This window comes from Talpa occidentalis, unplaced genomic scaffold (genome assembly GCF_014898055.3).
Source record: "Talpa occidentalis isolate TD23 unplaced genomic scaffold, MPIMG_talOcc4v2.1 talOcc4.2, whole genome shotgun sequence".
NCBI classification, from domain to species: Eukaryota; Metazoa; Chordata; class Mammalia; order Eulipotyphla; family Talpidae; genus Talpa; species Talpa occidentalis.
The window spans coordinates 131,129,685-131,148,284 of NW_023602073.1; the positions used below are offsets into that span (position 1 = coordinate 131,129,685).

An 18,600-nucleotide genomic window follows, 5' to 3' on the forward strand; every position below is an offset into this window, starting at 1 on the left:
AAAAAAAAAAAAAAAACTTCAAAATTTTCCTCTGCGCTTGCTTGTACAGACACAGCAGAGCCTAGAGGTTTATTGCTTAACCTTCAGCTGAGTTCCAAGACTTTTTGGAGTTGGGAGAAACAAAGGCAGAAAAGCAAGCTCTCTCAAAGCAAGCAGCCCATCAACAGAAATTCAAAACTCGGCAATATGAAGAAAGTCTCTTCATCCTTCCTCATACATGAACTGCCCTGTAACCAAGTCTTCATGTCTTTACCCCAACCCTCTTTTCAGCCGATAAAATTTAACTTCTTTGTTCTCAGCCCTAGTTCCCAAGACCTCATTTCCTTTTTTTCTTAAGATTTATTTATTTTTTTGTTTATGCATACAAGAACTGAGGTGTAGGCCAGAGGTGTTGGGGGTGAGAGGATTCACCAGAGACAGAGTGGGGAACAGAACAGGTCGATCTTCTGAAATACACTGCTGAGGGGAGCAGCAGGCCAGACAGGAGAGGCCTACTGCGCCTTGTCCGTCAGCTCCCTGGCTGGGGGTAGAACTCAGGCTGCAGTGGCTGGCTGTAGCTTGATAGCATGGAGACTTTAACCACTGTGCCACCAGGGAGGCCCCTCATTTCCTTTCTTATTTGGGGAGGTAGATTTGAGTTTATATCCTACCTTTGCCAGTTGATTTACAATAAAGCTTTTCTTTAATCAAATCATACTCTGGACTACACACTTTGGGTAGTGAGCCCATTTCTTGTCCAATGGTGGGATGTATGTAAGGTGGTTTGAGTACTGCCTTCCCAGACAAAGTAGACAGAAGCCATTGTTACTGTTTGACTAACTCAAGGTCAGAAAGCTGTTTTATGGCCCAGCTGTGACTGGAACGCTTAAATTATGTCATAATTGTCATTATATTTTCTGAGTCAATGGCAGGCAGAAGGAACATAGATCACGCCAAAGTTGCATGCATATGTTGTTTTAACTCTATTTTGGAATAATTCAAATTCTAGAAAAATTAAAGGAACAATACAAATAGCTCCTACAAACCCTTCACACAGATTCCTAAATTTTGTATTTGCCTCATTCTCTAGAGGATCTATTACATGGATATGATATGTATTTCTTCCCTAAGTTATTTGAAGATTGCAGACATGTGCCCTTTTACCCGTTCATACTTCAATATATAGTTCCTAACAAGAGAATACTCTCCACCTAATGAAAGTCCAGCTCCAAACATTGGGAAATTAACATGGACACGGGACTCCCAGCCAATTCACAGATCCCCCTATGTCTTACCTCTTGTTCCCAGATTGTCTTTTATAGACAAAGGAGCCCAACAGGAGTATATGTTGCATTTAGTTCTTTTTTTTTTTTTTCTGTACAAAAATTCTATTTTAATGCTTAAAAGGAAGAACCACATATTTATTCTGATAACTTTACCGGGTTTGACTACCCAGTAAGTTACATACTCAGGTACTTGGAAGGTAGTTGCGCAGCTATCCGCCCAATAAGACAACTCAAAGCAGTCACGTGCCCATAGTGGGACTCGAGTTCCCCTCCAGAAGGACACTTTCCTGAGGATTGTGGGGCAGCTGCATTCCAGTCTAGACTTTGGTTTAGGAAATCAGTGAAGTTTACTTGGTTCTTGTGGCTACTCTCACTTCAGAGTGACAAGTTTTTTGATAGGAAATTTTGAATAGGGAGACTGAAGTAATATCTACTCAGTTAAAAAAAATTTTTTTCTGGTGTTCTCCGGATTGCAGGTAGTTACCAGATGTATGTAAAAAGTCTGTTTCTGAAAGATTACACAGCAGCCCTGGCTTAAGGGTTTTTCTCCCTACAAGAATCTTACATTTGCTAATTGACTTTTTTTTTTTTTTTTTTTGCTATTTGGTGGTTTTGAGGAATTTCCTGTGATCATGGGGTGATCAGGTACTTCTTTTAGAGTTGGCTTTTGGCTGGACTTGAAACGAGGTCTCTGGTACAAAGGCAGGTAATGTGAATTCGATGAGTGATAATTTTTTTGTAGGTTTCTTGGTATGTACTTGCCTCAAAGGAGGTCTCCCAACTGAAAATTAGTAGCAAAGAACCCTGTTGCTCCAGAGATCTACCTTCTCATCATGCATCCAGCTTTCAATTACCTCAGGGGGCAGAGGGCCCAGGGGACCAAAGAGGGTGGTTCTCCTGGAGGGCATGTTCAAATCACTGAGAATCTGCAATCTTAAATTCTCCAGGTTTCCAGGCTTAACGTCTATGAATAACTCTCTTTGAATGACAATAAGACAGGCCATTTGCCAATTCTGGGATATAAGTAGCAGTTCTCTGCTCATCAAACAGTTTTTATTTTTTTTTTTTTAAGATTTATTTATTTATTTATTTATTTATACAAGCACCGGGTACAGTCAGAAGTGCGGGAGGGCGAGAGAACTCACCAGAGCCAGAGCGGGGAGCAGAGCAGGCAGAAGGACCGAAGTACACTGCTGAGGGGAGCAGCGGGCGGCAGGAGAGGTCTGCGCGCCATGTGGGACCCTCCTCTGGTGGCCGGGGAGCAGCCGGGGATCGAACCGGCACCGCAGAGGCCGCGGGCAGCCTCGCAACCCAGCGCTCAACCGCTGCGCCACCGGGGAGGCCCCTCATCAAACAGTTTTTGAAGTTCTTTGTAGGCAGCTCCAAGAGGTGCATATTCTAGAATCAGGTGAACTCTGGTAGCAGCATGGAAATAACTATAGAGTCTGAGATAATTTGTATGCCTAAGGTGGGACTGCATTTCTATGTCTCATCTCCCCATATTCAACTCCTACTTTCTCCACTTGAGCTTTAGTGTTTTAAGAACCAGGATAAACTTGCTTTGTTCTTTTGTCACCAAGTAAGCATTACCATACTTTCCTTTACTCAGCAGAGGCCAATTTCAAATTCCTCCAAAACCCATTGCCTCTTTTCTTATGAATCTTCATATTACCTTTTCAAGATGATTTCCAGGTACTGATCGTGGGGACTGCTCACTCTTTAGGGGTCTTATTCAGCGGAATATAAGAAGAGGCACACTTGTTGCCAGCAATTGGTTCTGTTTCAGTGTCTGAACAGGTTTATGGCTGGAAACAAGCTTTTGTGTTTGTGAAGGAAAATGCTGGAAAGAATTTGAAGGACATGGGCCTCCCACGGTGGTACAGGCGGTTGAGCACAGCGCTGTGAAGCTGTCTGCAGCCTCTGCAGCATGGGTTCAATCCTGGCAGGCATGCCTACGAGAATCCCACATGGCGCCACAGAGCTCTCCTGTCTCACCCACTGTTCCCCTCAGCAGTGTGTTTCAGTAGATCTGCCTGTTCTGCTCCCCATTCTGTCTCTGGTGAATCCTCTCACCCTCCCATGCATCTGGCCTGTACCCCAGTTCTTGTATAAATAAATCTTTAAAAAAAAAAAAGAATTTGAAGGACGTAAGACCTGCTGAGCCTGGACAGTACTTGCTGAGAATGAATTCTGAGAAGGAAATTGCTGAGTCACGAGAACATGTTTGGACCGTCACCCAGGGCAACTGTAGTCTCAAAGGGCAGCTGAGATGCAATTTTGTTTAGATATATTCATACTGCTTGTCAGCTCCCACTTCAGAACCAGTCACTGAGTCTTCTGAGAACGCAATATTTTTTCCCTCATGGTCTTCACATTTTTGAAGAGTACAGTCGTATTACTTTGTAGAATGGTCTTTATTCTGGGATGGCCTGGCATTTCATTATTACATTCAGGTTATGTATTTTTGGCAAGACTAGTAAAATGTTAGGTTTTCTCAGCGTACTATTGAGAAATGCATACATGGGTCAGTCCCATGCTGAGAACTAGCATTGTTCATGTTATCACCTGATTAAGGTGATATTAGCCAAGTTTCTCTATTTTCTTTTTGAAGATTTATTTTTATTTATTTATGCATATAAGAACTGGGGTGTGGGCCAGAGGTTCAGGAGGTATAGGCCAGAGGTTGGGGGGGGGTTGGTGCGAGAAAAGTGCAGGGAGCAGAACAGGCAGCTCTACTGAAATACACTGCCGAGGGAAGTGTACAGGAGCGGTCTGCTGCGCCATGTGGATTAACTCCCTGGCTGGGGAGACGGAGCTCATGCCGCAGTGGCTGATGGTAGCTTGATAGTGCTGAGAATTTAACTCCTGCGCCACAAGGGAGGCCCAAGTTTCTCTACTTTCAGTATTTTGTACTTTTAAAAATAATATTTCATGGGAAAATACCTTAAGATTATATACATATAAATTTGATGAGATATCAAATTTCCACCATTTGTGGCATTCATTGATGGTTATTGCCTGAATCAATAATTGCAAAATAGTGGTTTGAATACTCCATACTCTGTTACCTGGAATATGCTGTGAGATAGAGCCTTTTCTTCTCCCCTACTTTTTATTCATGTATTAATTTATATTATATATCCTCATTAATTCCTCTTTTATTCAATGGGTCACTATGACTATCATTATTCTGATATTCAACTTGTTGTAGATTTGGCCAAACTGGTTCTTATATCCTTCTGACATGTTCCCATCACTTTGGGAGGGGGCACTTTCCTACAGTCTGGGACATGGGATGTATCCAATTTACCTCACACCTTCCTTGCCCCTGCCCTGTGAACCATCACTTCTCCAAAGAGCCCTGACTCCTTTAAGTAAAGGATGGTATTTGGTTGTAAATATGTAGATCCTCAGTGATTTCACTGCTAACTGTCATTTGCTTCTAAGGCCTATCAGCAGGCCGAATTAAGAAAGAAATGCAATCGCATATGTATACACATGGACATCTGTGTCTATGTATACATACTGGAAACTGCATTTACATCAACTTCAAATTTTAGTGGACACCATTTATCCTAGTCTTTCCTCTTCCCATAGTTGTAACTGTTCTAAAAATGAGAAAATCTACTGTAATTATCTCTAATATATTTGCTCATCAATCTTTCTGTTCTTAATTAAAAAAAATAAGATGCAGCCTCCTTTTTTGTTCTTGAGAGTTTACTGTTAAACTAGAGCAATCCTTCTTGTCTTACACAGTAGAGAACGTGATTTCAGTGAATTCACTTGGAGGGCACGTTATCAATGAAGCAGTGGCTGGAGTCTATGCCCCGGAAGCAGAAAGACTGAGCTGTTGTCTTGACCATGTGCTTATGAGCTTTCATGACTCTCTTTACCTCTTTACGTCTCAGAGATAATAACAGCACCAACTCAGAGGGCTGTTGTGAGGATTAAAGGCACTAATACATTAGAGTGGTTAGCACAGTGACTAGCACACAGCATATATACAATGAATGGTGGCTATGATAGTTGATAGTTGTATTTTTGATTTAACAACCCTCCTCACCCCATAGTGTGGTTTCTCTTTTCTGCAACTGTACTCTGAGTGACACAAAATCCAATGGAAAAGAGATATCCAAGAATAAAAAATAATAGCTGCCAAAAAGTTAAGAGAAGGATTCCATTCATTTACCTATCTATTCATTCAATTCACTAGAGTAGTTATTACTAAGTCCCTAGTGTACCAGGCACCATGCTGGACATTTTATTGTCGAAAGCAGATAAAAGTCTTTCGCTTTATGGAGTCACACTCTAGTGCAGGAGGATAGCAAAGGGAAGCAGCAGCAGCAGAATTCTGCAGTAGAATGCAAAGGAGGACAGGAAGTAGAAAGCAAGGGGCATTCAGGACGGCCTCTTTGTGTAGACGGCTGGATTTCTTCTATAATTGGGAGCTAAGAGACAACAGTTGGTTTGCCTATGAGAAACAGGTTTTCTAAGTTGCGCGCTAGGCTGCATTCCTAGCCTCATTTCTAAGTTACTCCTCTTTTTTTTTAAACATTTATTTATGTATACAAGAGCTGGGCTTCAGGCCAGAGGTGTGGGGGGTGGGGGTAGGGTGTATGTGTGAGAGAGGATTCATCAGAGACAGAGTGGGGAGCAGAACTGTTAGATCCACTGAAATACACCACTGTGGGGAGCAGCAGGTGAGACAGGAGAGGTCTGCTGCGCCATGTGGGTTAGCTCCCTGGCTGGGGATCAAACATGTTGCAGTAGCTGATATCTTCATAGTGCTGAGACTTAACCCCTTGTGCCACCAGAAAGGCCCCTTTAAGTTATTCCTTTCTATTGAAATCATGGACATCACATAATTTTAAAGATTTGGGTCTTGTACTTCCCAAGCCTCCATTCCTAAAATATTATTTTAATAAATATCATAAGCATGATAAAAGTTTGAATAAACAACTGGTGGGTAGTCTTCATGTTTTTTAAGTGCCCCAAAGTATATTTCACAGACATTTGTTAGCTAAAAAATTACTATTTTGAAAATGATCTATCATCATGTTTTTTCCTATTTTGTAATTATAATTTGTTTATGCATAGAAATTAATCATTTTGATATGAAAATTGAAAAATGCAAAGGCCAGTTAGACACATTTAGGAACCTCAATGTGCATTTATATAATACTTTTAACAACTTTCATATTTCTTTACAAAACACAGAATTCATTTCATTAGCTATTTCCATTTTCTTGTCACTTTCATTTGATCCTTATAAAATTATTTGAAAAAAATACCTCCTTCTCTGACTAGCAATTTGCATAATGGTAGCAATTTATTATTTTAAAAAGTATGTGCATAATATTCAGAGTTTAGCATGTTAGATGGTCCATCATTTTTTGAGATTCTTTCAGAAAATGCTATGAATTCAAGTATTCCAACTCTCCCAGAACTTGGCAGAAGCAGCAGAGACAGTCAGTGTATGGGGGTTAGGAGAGGTCATCACACAAAGACTTCAAGGACTGTGAAGAGGAGTAGGGTTTAAAAAAAATGTAGTACTCACTAAAAAGAATTGGGGATGGGGGCTCCCTGGTGCCCTAGGGCTTAAGTCTCAGTGCTATCGCCATGATGGCCCACTACAGAGGCCAGAGATAGATCTCAGACCAGGTAGCTAACACATATGGCATAGCAGACCTCTCCTGTCTCACCTGTTGCTCCCCTTAGCAGTGTATTTCAGTAAAATCTGCCTGCTCTGCTCCCCACTCTGTCTCTGGTGAATCCTCTCAACCCCTGCACCTCTGGCCTATACCCCAGCTCTTCTAGGCAAAAATACATAAAATCCTTAAAAATAAAGAAAAAGAATCTGGGATAAAAGTATGAAGGTGACAAAAATTTCAACAGCTGGGCATCATTAGCCTGAAAACATGGAACAGGGAAGATGATGATGGAGACACGTGGGTGACCATATGCTGATAGGTCTATGTCCACCCAGAAGTTAGAGCACGTTCACAGTTATTAATATATAGCTAGTAAGAACTGAATTATGCTGGAAACATTTTTTCAGACTGGTGGACATATGTGACAAAACGAGAAGGAGAATACAAGACGGGTTAAATTTATCCATTCTGAGCTGTATTCTTACTTTTTAAAAAAGATTTATTCACGCATTCAAGAACCAGGTACTGGCCACATGTGAGGGAGGGTGAGAGGATTCACCAGAGACAGAGCAGGGCACAGAACAGGCAGACTGACTGAAATACACTGTGAAGGGGAACAGCCAGCGAGACAGGAGAGGTCTTCTGCGCCATGTGGGTATCTTCCTGGCCAGGCATGATCGAACCTGCACTGCAGAGGCTGGGGACAGCTTCACAGCGCTGCGCTTAACCACCTGTGCCACTGGGGAGGCCCTATAGTATTTTTTTTTTCCTATAGTCTTATTTTTAAGGCGATGTTACTTGGATTATAAATCATGCTAATCTACCTTAGCATAACCACCTTATTTCTGGTTTCTGCTATAGCAAGGTGGTATAAGCAGTGCATGTAGTTATCTGGGCAGTGAAGGGAAGTCCTGTAATAGAAGGGAGCAGTGAGACAAAGGAAAGGCAACCCCAAATAGAGTGTTATCCAGTCAGCTACAACTGTAAGTGCAGGGGCTGAACCTTGTGAGAAAGAGGCATATACCCTTCTGCAGAGCTTCCTCAGGTATGTGAACGCAGATGTGTGGCCTGAGGGGATGGGCCCCTGAGAATGGCCTTGAGAGTATTTTTTTTTTTTTTTCCTCTTTCCTTGGCAGAATGTCACCAGTCATTGATGTTGATTCCTCCCTTAACTTTCCAACAACTGAATCCAAATGTCAGTCTGGGACACTGACAATCTAGCTAGAGGTCAGGTCAGTTGGCAACACTAGTAACAACATCAGAAAGGGCAGGTGCTGCTGAGTGAAGAGGCAAATTCCAACAAAGACTTCCAAGTTCTTACATTCCTAATTCATTTCTTCCCTGACACCTTTTGGTAAGCCAACTCCACTTAAGTAGGAAAAAGAATTGCTAGCTGCTGTTTGAACATGATCTGCTTAACTCTTAGCAACTGCTTTAGAAACTTCTTGCTGCTCCTGCTTCCTGAAGTACCTCCTGAAGGTTGACCAAAGTTGACAGTAACTGCTGGAGAAACATTTAATTACTCATGGGTTTGGAGCCAGTGTGGGAACTCAAGATGTTGGGATGTGCCTTCAAATACATATAAACTATAATTCTTTTTGGAAAGAAAACATTTTGAAAGGGATAGAGGAAGCAGGACGAATTATGAAATTAAAATAGTAATATGGTAACATCTCAAAAATTTTTAGAAACTCTAAACTTGCAATACTGTTTGAGAAATAAATGCACATTTGTTTAGCTTGCTTGCTGTAAAACCTTGAACAGACACAAAATAAGACCAATGGCATACAAGGCCACTGTTAGAAAAACTGAATGTCTCACCTTCTGTGGCAGTTTCCTCCTGACCTTGCTGGTGGCCCTGCCAACCACAGACATCACAATCCAAAGACCAAACATTTGAACATTTGTTAAATAATTACTATGGGTTAGAAACTTATACTGACTCTCATTTACTTCAGACTTGACAGCCATTAAGACAACCCTATGAGGGCCTCCCCGGTGGTGCAGCGGTCGAGCGCTGGGTTGCGAGGCTGCCCGCAGCCTCTGCAGCGCCGGTTCGATCCCCGGCTGCTCCCCGGCCACCGGAGGAGGGTCCCACATGGTGCGCGGACCTCTCCTGCCGCCCACTGCTCCCCTCAGCAGTGTACTTCATCAGTCTGCCTGCTCTGCTCCCCGCTCTGGCTCTGGTGAATTCTCTCACCCTCCCGCACTTCTGACTACCCAGTGCTTGTATAAATAAATAATCTTTAAAAAAAAAAAAAAGACAACCCTATGAGATGGGCTTTGTTTTCCATATCCAGATGAAGTGATTCAGGCTTGGAGAACATAGTCACTTACAGACCTCCATATGGCTCATCAAATCTGGATTCAAACCTAAGCCTCACACCAGATGACGGATCTTACCACCCTTCCGTTGCTCCCAAAGTGAGCCCCAGCTTCTAGCCCCTCCCTTTAGTCTTCTGCGAGGTATCAGACATCTAACAATGCAAATGATTGTCAGCTTTTATATTTTACTGCATTTTGTTAAACAGCAATTTAAAATTTCTTTTGAACTGTACCTAATTACTAAAATTACATTTACCCTCTAAATTTATTTTTGAAGATTTACTTATGCATACACGAATTGGGGTGCAAGCCAGAGGTGCAGGGGGTGAGAGGATGCACCAAAAAGAGTGGGGAGCAGAAAAGGCAGATCTACAGAAATACACTGCTGCTGAGTGGGGCAGCAGGCAAGACAGGAGAGGTATGCTGTGCCATGTGGGTTCCTCTCTGGCCGGTTACTGAATTAGTGCTGCAGTGGCTGGCGATAGCTTGATAGCGTTTTTGTGTGTTTTTTTTTTTAAAGATTTATTTATGTATGCATACAAGAACTGGGGTACAGGCCAGAGGTGCAGGGGCTGAGAGGATTCACCAGAGACAGAGTGGGGAACAGAACAGGCAGACTGACTGAAATACACTGCTGAGAGCAGTGGGTGAGACAGAGGAGGTCTACTGCACCATGTGGGTAGCTCCCTGGCCAACCATGTTGCAGAGGCTGCAGATAGCTTCATAGTGCTGTGCTTAACCCCTTGCGCCACAAGGGAAACCCAGATAGCACTGTCTTTAACCCCTGTACCACCAGTGAGGCCCTTGACCTCTAAAGTTATAATCAAAGCTACCAACACAAAAACCCAAGTAAACCTGAAGTTACCAAAGAAATTGTTACTAATAAAATATTTTGCTTATAACAAATTTAAAATTGCCACATCTATTCACATGCTGGTCCCTTTCTCTCATTTCTTGCAAGGACTTTAAAATCCCTCCCCCAAAACAGTGAGGTGCTAGTGGATGTCAGAAAATGACAACCTGCTTCGTTACTGAGGTGTGAGTGTTTGTTGAACAAAATCAGGATGGGAAGGCGGCAAGTTCTTGGAAGTAATGTTATTTTTGAAAATTGCTTTCGGTAACCGATCCAGTAGTCATTTCATCATGACCTTTTATATTCTATGTATGCACAAACAGATGGAAATTATTTAACTATCAGCCTACATCAGTTAAACAAAAAAGGAATGTGGAAAATGGGAGAACTTATTGGTGCCTGTTAAATTTAGTATGCAGTGTTACTTAAAAATGCTTTACTATAAACTTTGTGATGTATGTTTGCACGTACAATTTAGCTTTAATCTTTCCCCAGGAGTAGGTTAGGAGTCATTTGAGGACTATGATGCAGGGGGGTAGCTAGGGGAGTACTTTAAATACTATCACCTAAATTTGTACAAGTGTTAACATAAGAGATATAATTTTTCATCAGTGAATAGTGCTTGAAAGGTGATTAGATTTTTAGTGGCAAAATGCATGAAATGAAGTATAAGAATATAGTATATCTTGCAAGCAAATGCCTTTTGATAACAACTCATGTCTAGAATTGTGTTCCTGTGCCATCATCTGCCCAACCTTACATATTCAAGACTATGCTTCCTGACTCAATCAGGTTACCTAATTCTGCCTTCAGAATGTCAGTGCTCCTGTATCCTGGACCTTTCAGTCAAGGTGTCATGGGATTGCTTACAAGTGGAGGTGAAACTTCCCCCAATTTTCTAAAGGTAATGCTTATCAATAAGTGCTTGCTTTTGCTTTGCTATTATATCACCAGGTGGCAAGGTTCCAAATGAGACATACATACTTACAGACGGAACCTATGACTGGTGACTGAATTTACCTAGACAGAGGCCTCCCTGGTGGCACAAGGGGTTAAGCATAGCACTGTGAAGCTATCCACAGCCTCTGCAGCACAAGTTGGATCCCCAGTCAGGGAGCTACCCACATGGCACAGCAGACCTCTCCTGTCTTGCCCACTGCTCCCCTCAGCGGTATATTTCAGTAGATCTGCCTGTTCTGCTCCTCACTGTGTCTCTGGTGAATCCTCTCACTTCCCCTGCCCCCGTACATCTGGCCTATACTCCAGTTCTTAAATGCATAAGTAAATAAATCTTAAAAAAAAAAATTACCTAGACAGTCTTCAATGGTGTGAAAAGGAAATTAAAAGCCCATTCACTTTCATTCTGTATTCCATTTTATTCAAATATGAGGTCTCTGAGCAGTTCCCTTAATATAGTGCCATCTGAAGACATCGCTAAGATCAGTAGGCAAATACTGATTTTCAAGGGCTGGACAGAAAACAATCTAGCCATTGTAAAGGTTAAGGTCAACCTCTCGCAGTGTGGCTCTTGACAAAATAAATTTCATGTCATTTAAAAAATATTTTATTTTTTATTAATTTATGCATACCAGAACTGGGGTGTAGGCCACAGGTGCAGGGGGTGAGAGGATTCACCAGAGACAAAGTAGGGAGCAGAGGGTGAGATAGGAGAGGTCTGCTGCACCATGTGGGTTACCTCCCTGGCCAAGGCTCGAACTTATGCCGCAGTGGCTTGCAATAGCTTGATAGCGCTGAGACTTGAACCCCTGTGCTACCTGGGAGGCCCATATTTTGTCATTTTGAATTAAAACTTGATTACTTAGAAAGCATTCAGTTTGCTAATGAGCACTCAAGTTAAATAACATGAAAGGAAAACCTAGTCAAAATAGAACCATTGCTCTAAACTTTATCCTATTTACCTGTTCAAGTTGGACAACATAAAGGATGCTAGTAACTTCTTTTCACTGGGAATATGCCATTGGGATAAATCAAGAGCTATTTAAAAACTCAAGAATCAATGTGAGTGAAATTACTAATATATGAGAAACCTAAAAGTTAAACTATGTCAAACACATTTTATTTCGTGTTTCATGCTAGGTTGATTTAAACAAATAGAACAACTTTGTTGAACAGATTTTTTTTAATGACTAAGTACATGGACAACTGAGAATAGGGGAAACCCCCAAATTTTAATGTTTTAACAAATGACAGCTATTATTAAAGGTGATATGCTTGGATTTAAAGGAGTCTAGCAAACGAAGAGGCGCTCATTCAACCTTGTAGATTAACCAGTCTCTCTATAAAACATCACATTAGTGACAGAAGTTTACTTTTTCTAATTCTCCACATAAAAAAATTGTGCTCCCCTTTCCTTCAGTATTTATTAAAAGTCTCTAAAATGGTAAAATAAAATTGCATTTTATTAAGAAATGAAAGTGCAAGTTTGTACAGCTAAGCTCAGCCGCAGAAGTGAAGAAGAGGATAGCTGTTGGCTGCCACGAAGAACGAAGACGTTTGTGAAGGCCTCCTGCACAGTGGCCTGTGAGCCAAACACAGTCAACATTCCATCATGTTTTTATTGCTCTTAAACGAGCAAAACCAAATTCTTTTTTTTATTTAAAGAAATATTAAATCTTTATCCCCTCGCCCCATATTTTGTGATCAGGTAAGGCAAAGATAAGCCCCAACATCACTGGGGACAGCAGCAATATACAGACTTCAGAAATAGCCCTGAATCATTGGTAACATTCTCTCATGAAATCATAAGGAATGCATCTAATAAATCAAATTTGCAATGTTGTCACATTTTTCTAATTGATTTGATTAGTTTACCTGGAAAAACTTTATAAATACATTATTTAAGAGGACAGTAAATTATTTTCTTGCTCTGAAAAAATAATGCTTTTGTTTTTCACATTTTAAAACTGCTTAGTATGCTTTTGCAAAAGGAGATGCAAGAAGAATGTGACAGCTGGGTTTGCAGAACATTCATGTACAAGTTGCATTTATAAGAACCTGGTAATCTGCCTATAATTTGCCTCTACAAATAGAGCTCTTTGCAATAATAAACAGGCTTAATTTAAACATTCCCCCTCCCAATTTACTCTACTTGGAGAGTAAAGAGGTACTTATTTTTCAAGTATTACATTGCAAAAGGTAATTTTTTGTGCCAATTTTACATGTTAGTTTGTAAAGACCAAAATATCTGTATGAAAAAATCATGCCTACTCAGCACATTTCCTTTATAGCCAAATGCTCTCATCTTTTAGAGAATGCAGAAAAATATTGATTTGCTAAGAAGGAGCACACTGGAAAAAGCCCATTTTAAAGTACTGAAGAATAAGGAGCATTTCTTTCTCTATTGATGAAAATTATTAGAAAAGTTATCCAGTTTGTTGTCTTTAGCTGGTTTTAATAAAGTCTTTTCAAAATGATGGTCAAGAAATCTTTAGAAAACTGGAGGAGGGGGGAAATGCTCCTTTATAGCATGGAACGAATCCCATTAATTGTAGAAATTCTTATTAAATTTCTGCTTTGGTTCTTCAGAAGAAATTCTCATATAACTTCTATATTAGGAAACAGAAAAGAGAACAAATTAGTACGACTTTATATAAAATCTTACATTTCTAAAACTTCACTGTGCTTTTATGTACACTGTCATACAAGAAAAGGAATTTTATCAGACTATGGTCTATATTGACGTGAATTCTACTAATAGGAAAATGCATGTTCTGTTCTTTAACATAGGCTCTGCTAAATTGTATGCAATGACTATATTTTCTTTGAGGTTAGGGACTTACATTCATTTGTCTTATACCCTCGGTATCTGATGCTTCAAGCTCCAAACATATGCTGGAGATTATTTAAATAAGGGATCAGGAAAAAGAATAACAATAAGAAAGTGAAAATCAAAATCAACAAAAAACTATGAACCAGAGACACTTTTTGGGGGCCGGGGGCCGGGAGGGGAGGGATTGGGGTCAGAATGGGGCATGTGCAGTTGTATGGGGGAATATAAAAATAAAATTTATTATTTAATAAAAAAAAAAATATTGATAAACAGTCAAGACCCCAAAAGATCAGTTACCATTCAATATCACAGGTACTGGAGTATATTGTATGAAAGGGTGAGGACACTGAAAATGGAATGACAATAAATCAAAAGGTAGTTTTAACGACTGGCAAATGAAGCAGAAGGTCATCTGGGGACTCAGTCTGTGACATGACATGATGTAGGAAGTTGCACCAGGAGTGTTTCCAACAATGTACAAGTAATCAGATTGCTCCCAAAAGTTTAAGAATAAGGATGTCAGACCTGGGAGGACCTTGACAGCTTTCATTTGCTATCTAGGAAAGGAGAGTTCACTAAAGTTGAAGTTATATTCCCAAGGTGAGACTAGAGGAACTTTCTTGGATGAGGGTTTAACAGTGGCCTTTTCAACCAATTAAAGTGGAAAACTTTTGGTACAAGTTCATAGACGGAATTTAAAATAACAAAACAGGATGAGCACAAATAACTCTTTACTGACTCCATTTAAACATGCAGAATTTAGCTAGCTTTTTTCAGAAGGGTATAGAAAGGTGCTGGTTAATACATGAAAGATGGTCCTCAGGAGACAATTTAACAGAATACAAAGAGGTTTGAAGCTGAGATTATCCCATTTATTCCAGGCCAATGGGATGGTGCTGTTGAACTGCCAGGCACATGTAATTGGTAATTTTTGCTGTCGCTCCTTATTTCCCTGGGTCCTGTAAAACTATTATTAATTTGGCACAGAGACTTCAGGGCAAGTGTGAATCCCAGAGAGGGTATAAGAAAATCACTGGCTGGGGCCTCCCCTGGTGGCGCAGGCGGCTGAGCACTGCGCTGTGAAGCTGTCCGCAGCCTCTGCAGCGCCAGTTTGATCCCGGCCGGCTGGCGAGGGGCCCACATGGCACAGCAGAACTCTCCTGTCACGCCCGCTGCTCCCCTCAGCAGTGTGTTTTGTCAGTTTGCCTGTTCTGTTCCCCGCTCTGTCTCTGGTGAATCCTCTCACCCTCCCGTACATCTGGCCTGTACCCTGGTTCTTGTATAAATAAATCTTTAAAAAAAAAAAAAAAGAATCACTGGCTGATCAACAACGGCTACAAGGGATGATGGGCTCAGTAAGCTCTAAATTCAGTGCACTTGTCTCAGGATCTAATATTTCATTTTTTTTTTTAAAGATTTTTTTTTTTTTTTATACCAGAACCAGGGTACAGACCAGTTTGTGGGAGGGTGAGAGGATTCACCAGAGACAGATTGGGGATCAGAAGAGGCAGACTGACTGAAATACACTGCTGAGGGGAGTTGAGGGTAGCAGTGGGCGAGACAGGAGAGGTCTGTCCCATGTGGGTATCTCCGCGGCTGGTGGGGATTGAACCGGCACTGTCTGCAGCTGCTGACAGCTTCATAGCACTGTGCTAAACTGCCTACGCCACCAGGGAGGCCCTTGTCTCACGATCTAAATCATAACTATCTATCATATTACATTTAGAAAGGACAATAATGCATTATCCAGGTTGTCTCATGTTACTCAAGAGAAACATGATGAAAGAATATGGGGGCAATCTTCATATACTGGAAGAGCTGAGATAAATGGTGGGAAAAAAATCTAGCAAATCTTTTCTCCAGTTGGCAAAACTAGGCCCAATAGTGCTAAAGTTAGGGGAAGGCAGTAAACATTTGTCTTCGTATGAAGGGTGTTCTGACAGGGAGTGCAGTTGGGCAATGAGTGCTGCTTCAGGAGGTCAGAGTGATGGACACCCAATAATTGTTGCAGACTGGATTTCTATACTCAGTGGGAGAAGATGCCCAGTCCAACACAAAGTTCAATTTCTATGATCCGTGCACAGTCTTTTCCATGTGGCTCATCTGGCTCCTAGATGGACAAAGTGTGTGTCAGTCACAGTGCAGGTGCATTCTCCCTTGGGTGCCATGCATTTCTGATGATTACTGAAGATGGTTTGAGACAAGCTTACCTGCTGTCTGTTGGGTCTGCACACCATCTACTTGAGGCAGTGGCCCAAGTGTTCCTTCATCTTCAAAGGCCAAAATTGGATTCAAAGGAATTTCTGGGTTCTCACTATTGGTGACATCTAATCTGGATGGTTTAGAGCCAATGGGTAAGTTTATAATTTCTTCAAAATTTTCATTCTGATTAGATACTCCATTTTCATTTGGTTGTTTTTCTAAATTGGGACTACTGGGGAATTAAAAAAAATCAAAATTAAAATGAGTTAGTATTAAAACTAAAAACCACATTTTTAGGATAAGAACACTTTCATAATACTTCTACAATGTTACAATCAAAATGTTGGGTTGACTGACCACATCTTTACTAATAAAAATGGTGAATTATGATACATTTATTTTTTTGAAAAATCTTTTTGTTTTTCTATAAAGTTTATCAAATAGATCAATTCATCAACAGATCATTCTCATTATCAATAGTTCCACACATTAATCAATTTCTACTCCAGGCATTTTCACATTCCCTTGTCTGATAAAAGTAGATACTATTAGAACCTTCACTTCAAAGATCATGGGATTATAAAATTTGGGGAGTGAAAGGAATGATTTGCAAAGTCACACAAATACTGACAATCCACACTAAACATAATGCCTTTGGATCTCTTGTGTTTTTCTCACAATGCTATTTGTATGTTCCCTGGCTATTCAACTATTCATGGATGTCTCTGGGTCACTAAAATACATGCATAATTTTATAGGTAAAATGTCCAAAACCAACCTTCTCATATTTGTCACTTAAATCTGCCTGTGACCCCATCTTCATTCTCATTAATTCATGCTTATCAGTTTACCATCTTGGATTTATTTATTTTTTTAAGATTTACTTATTTATGCATAGAAGAACTGGAGTTTAGACCAGAGGTGTGAAGATGAGAAGATTCAAGAGACAGATGGGAAGCAGAATAGGCAATCTACTGAAACACTGCTGAGGGGAGCAGCGGGCAAGACAGGAGAGGTCTGCCGTGCCATATTAGCTCCCTGGCTGGGACTGACCTCAGGCCACAACAGTGATAGCACTGAGACTTAACCGCTACAACACCAGGGAGGCCCTTGGATTTATTTTTGCGGTACACTTAATTGGACATCAAATCCTTAATTTTCTACCTGTAGTTTCTCTGACATTTTTCACTCTCTTCATAAGCTCCGTAACTAAATTGGCAGCACTATATGCTCATTATTATGTTTTATAGTGTAGCAAAAACAATGCCTGGGCATCAAAAAAGAGCAAGATTAATTTTATTGTTTATTGGATTGTGGCAGTAAAATGTAATTTGTTAGCTGCATAATTTGTTCGTGTTCAACTCATGTATTAAAAATAACCCTAGTGAAAGATCCTAAAGTTAAAATTTCCAAATGGCAAATAAAAAAAAAAAGACTAAAAAGTAAAAATTGGTAAGGTTTTTACTCCTAATACATATTGATCATAACTTGAATACTTAGTTATGGAAAGAAACAGGTCAGAGATTAGAAAATCAGGTCTTCAGTGCCAGGAATGCAAATTTCTGGAAATTTGGCTAACCAGTGTCTTTTTCCATCTCCTTCCCTAATGGTAAATTAAAGTGAACGTGATGTTTCTACTGCTTTTTGGTTTTTTTGAAGAGTCTTTATGTCCACTCCCCCCTTCCAGGAAATAGTTTACTTTCCCTCATCAATGAAAAGTGTTGTGGAACACATTCTAAAGCATTTCTGATTTCAATATATATATTTTTAAAGGTTTATTTATGTATATAAGAACTGGGGTACAGGCCAGAGGTAGGGGGCGTGAGAGGATTCACCAGAGACAGGAGTAGGGAACAGAATAGGCAGATTGACCGAAATACACTGCTGAAGGGAGCAGCGGGCGAGACAGAAGAGGTCTGCTGCATCATGTGGGTAGCTCCCTGGTCAGGTTGTGTCTTAACCCTTTGTGCCACGAGGGAGTTCAATATTTTGAGTTCAATATTTTGGTACATTTTTGTTAATTGTATTTTCTCTCCTAGGGAAAAAAAGGGTGTCTGTTCCAAGAGCTTCACTGCTCACGATACCCTGAAAATACCATTTGTAAACGTGCTAAAAAACAACATAAATATATGATTCACACTCAGACTATGATGATGCTTTCTGCTCCTTCACCAAGGAGGGGAGCGGAGGCCTGGCCCCGAGCAGTCTGATGAGCCTGCAGGCGTGTGATGCCTGACACCTGCCGTGCTCAGGGCTGGGGCTGCCACACCCAACCTCCTGTTCTTTCCAGCACCAATGAGCTTTCTGTAACCATGGAAACAGTTTGAGTTATCATTCCACAGGAATTTTAAATAAAAGTTTTGGCAAAAGATGAAGAGGTGGAATGCATCTCCCTGGAACTTGCTTTCTTCGTTCCTCTCAATTCCCATCACTTTCCAGGTCTGCACATGCCAACAAGTCCTCATGGCAATGCCAATCCCAGACTTGAGTCAATAGCTGATTTCACTTCCCCTC

The 18,600-nt window shown here is 40.7% G+C and overlaps 1 protein-coding gene and 1 pseudogene across 8 annotated transcripts in view; both read right to left on the reverse strand.

The window, feature by feature from the left end:
* Positions 1–3,497, reverse strand: part of LOC119251535 (aurora kinase A-like) — a 26,069-nt pseudogene extending 22,572 nt beyond the window's left edge.
* An 8,647-nt stretch (positions 3,498–12,144) lies between these two features.
* Positions 12,145–18,600, reverse strand: part of MAP7 (microtubule associated protein 7) — a 151,743-nt gene continuing 145,287 nt past the window's right edge. For 5 of the 8 annotated variants that reach the window (XM_037520451.2, XM_054697865.1, XM_037520452.2 and 2 more), the window contains 2 exons: positions 16,095–16,318; positions 12,148–13,660 (listed from right to left, as the gene is read on the reverse strand). In XM_037520451.2, the coding sequence (XP_037376348.1) occupies positions 13,650–13,660; positions 16,095–16,318 (235 nt within the window). In that variant the 3' untranslated portion in view covers positions 12,148–13,649. Of the gene's footprint in view, positions 13,661–16,094; positions 16,319–18,600 lie in introns of all 8 variants that reach the window. The other 3 variants (XM_037520447.2, XM_037520449.2, XM_037520450.2) reach the window with 2 other exon arrangements.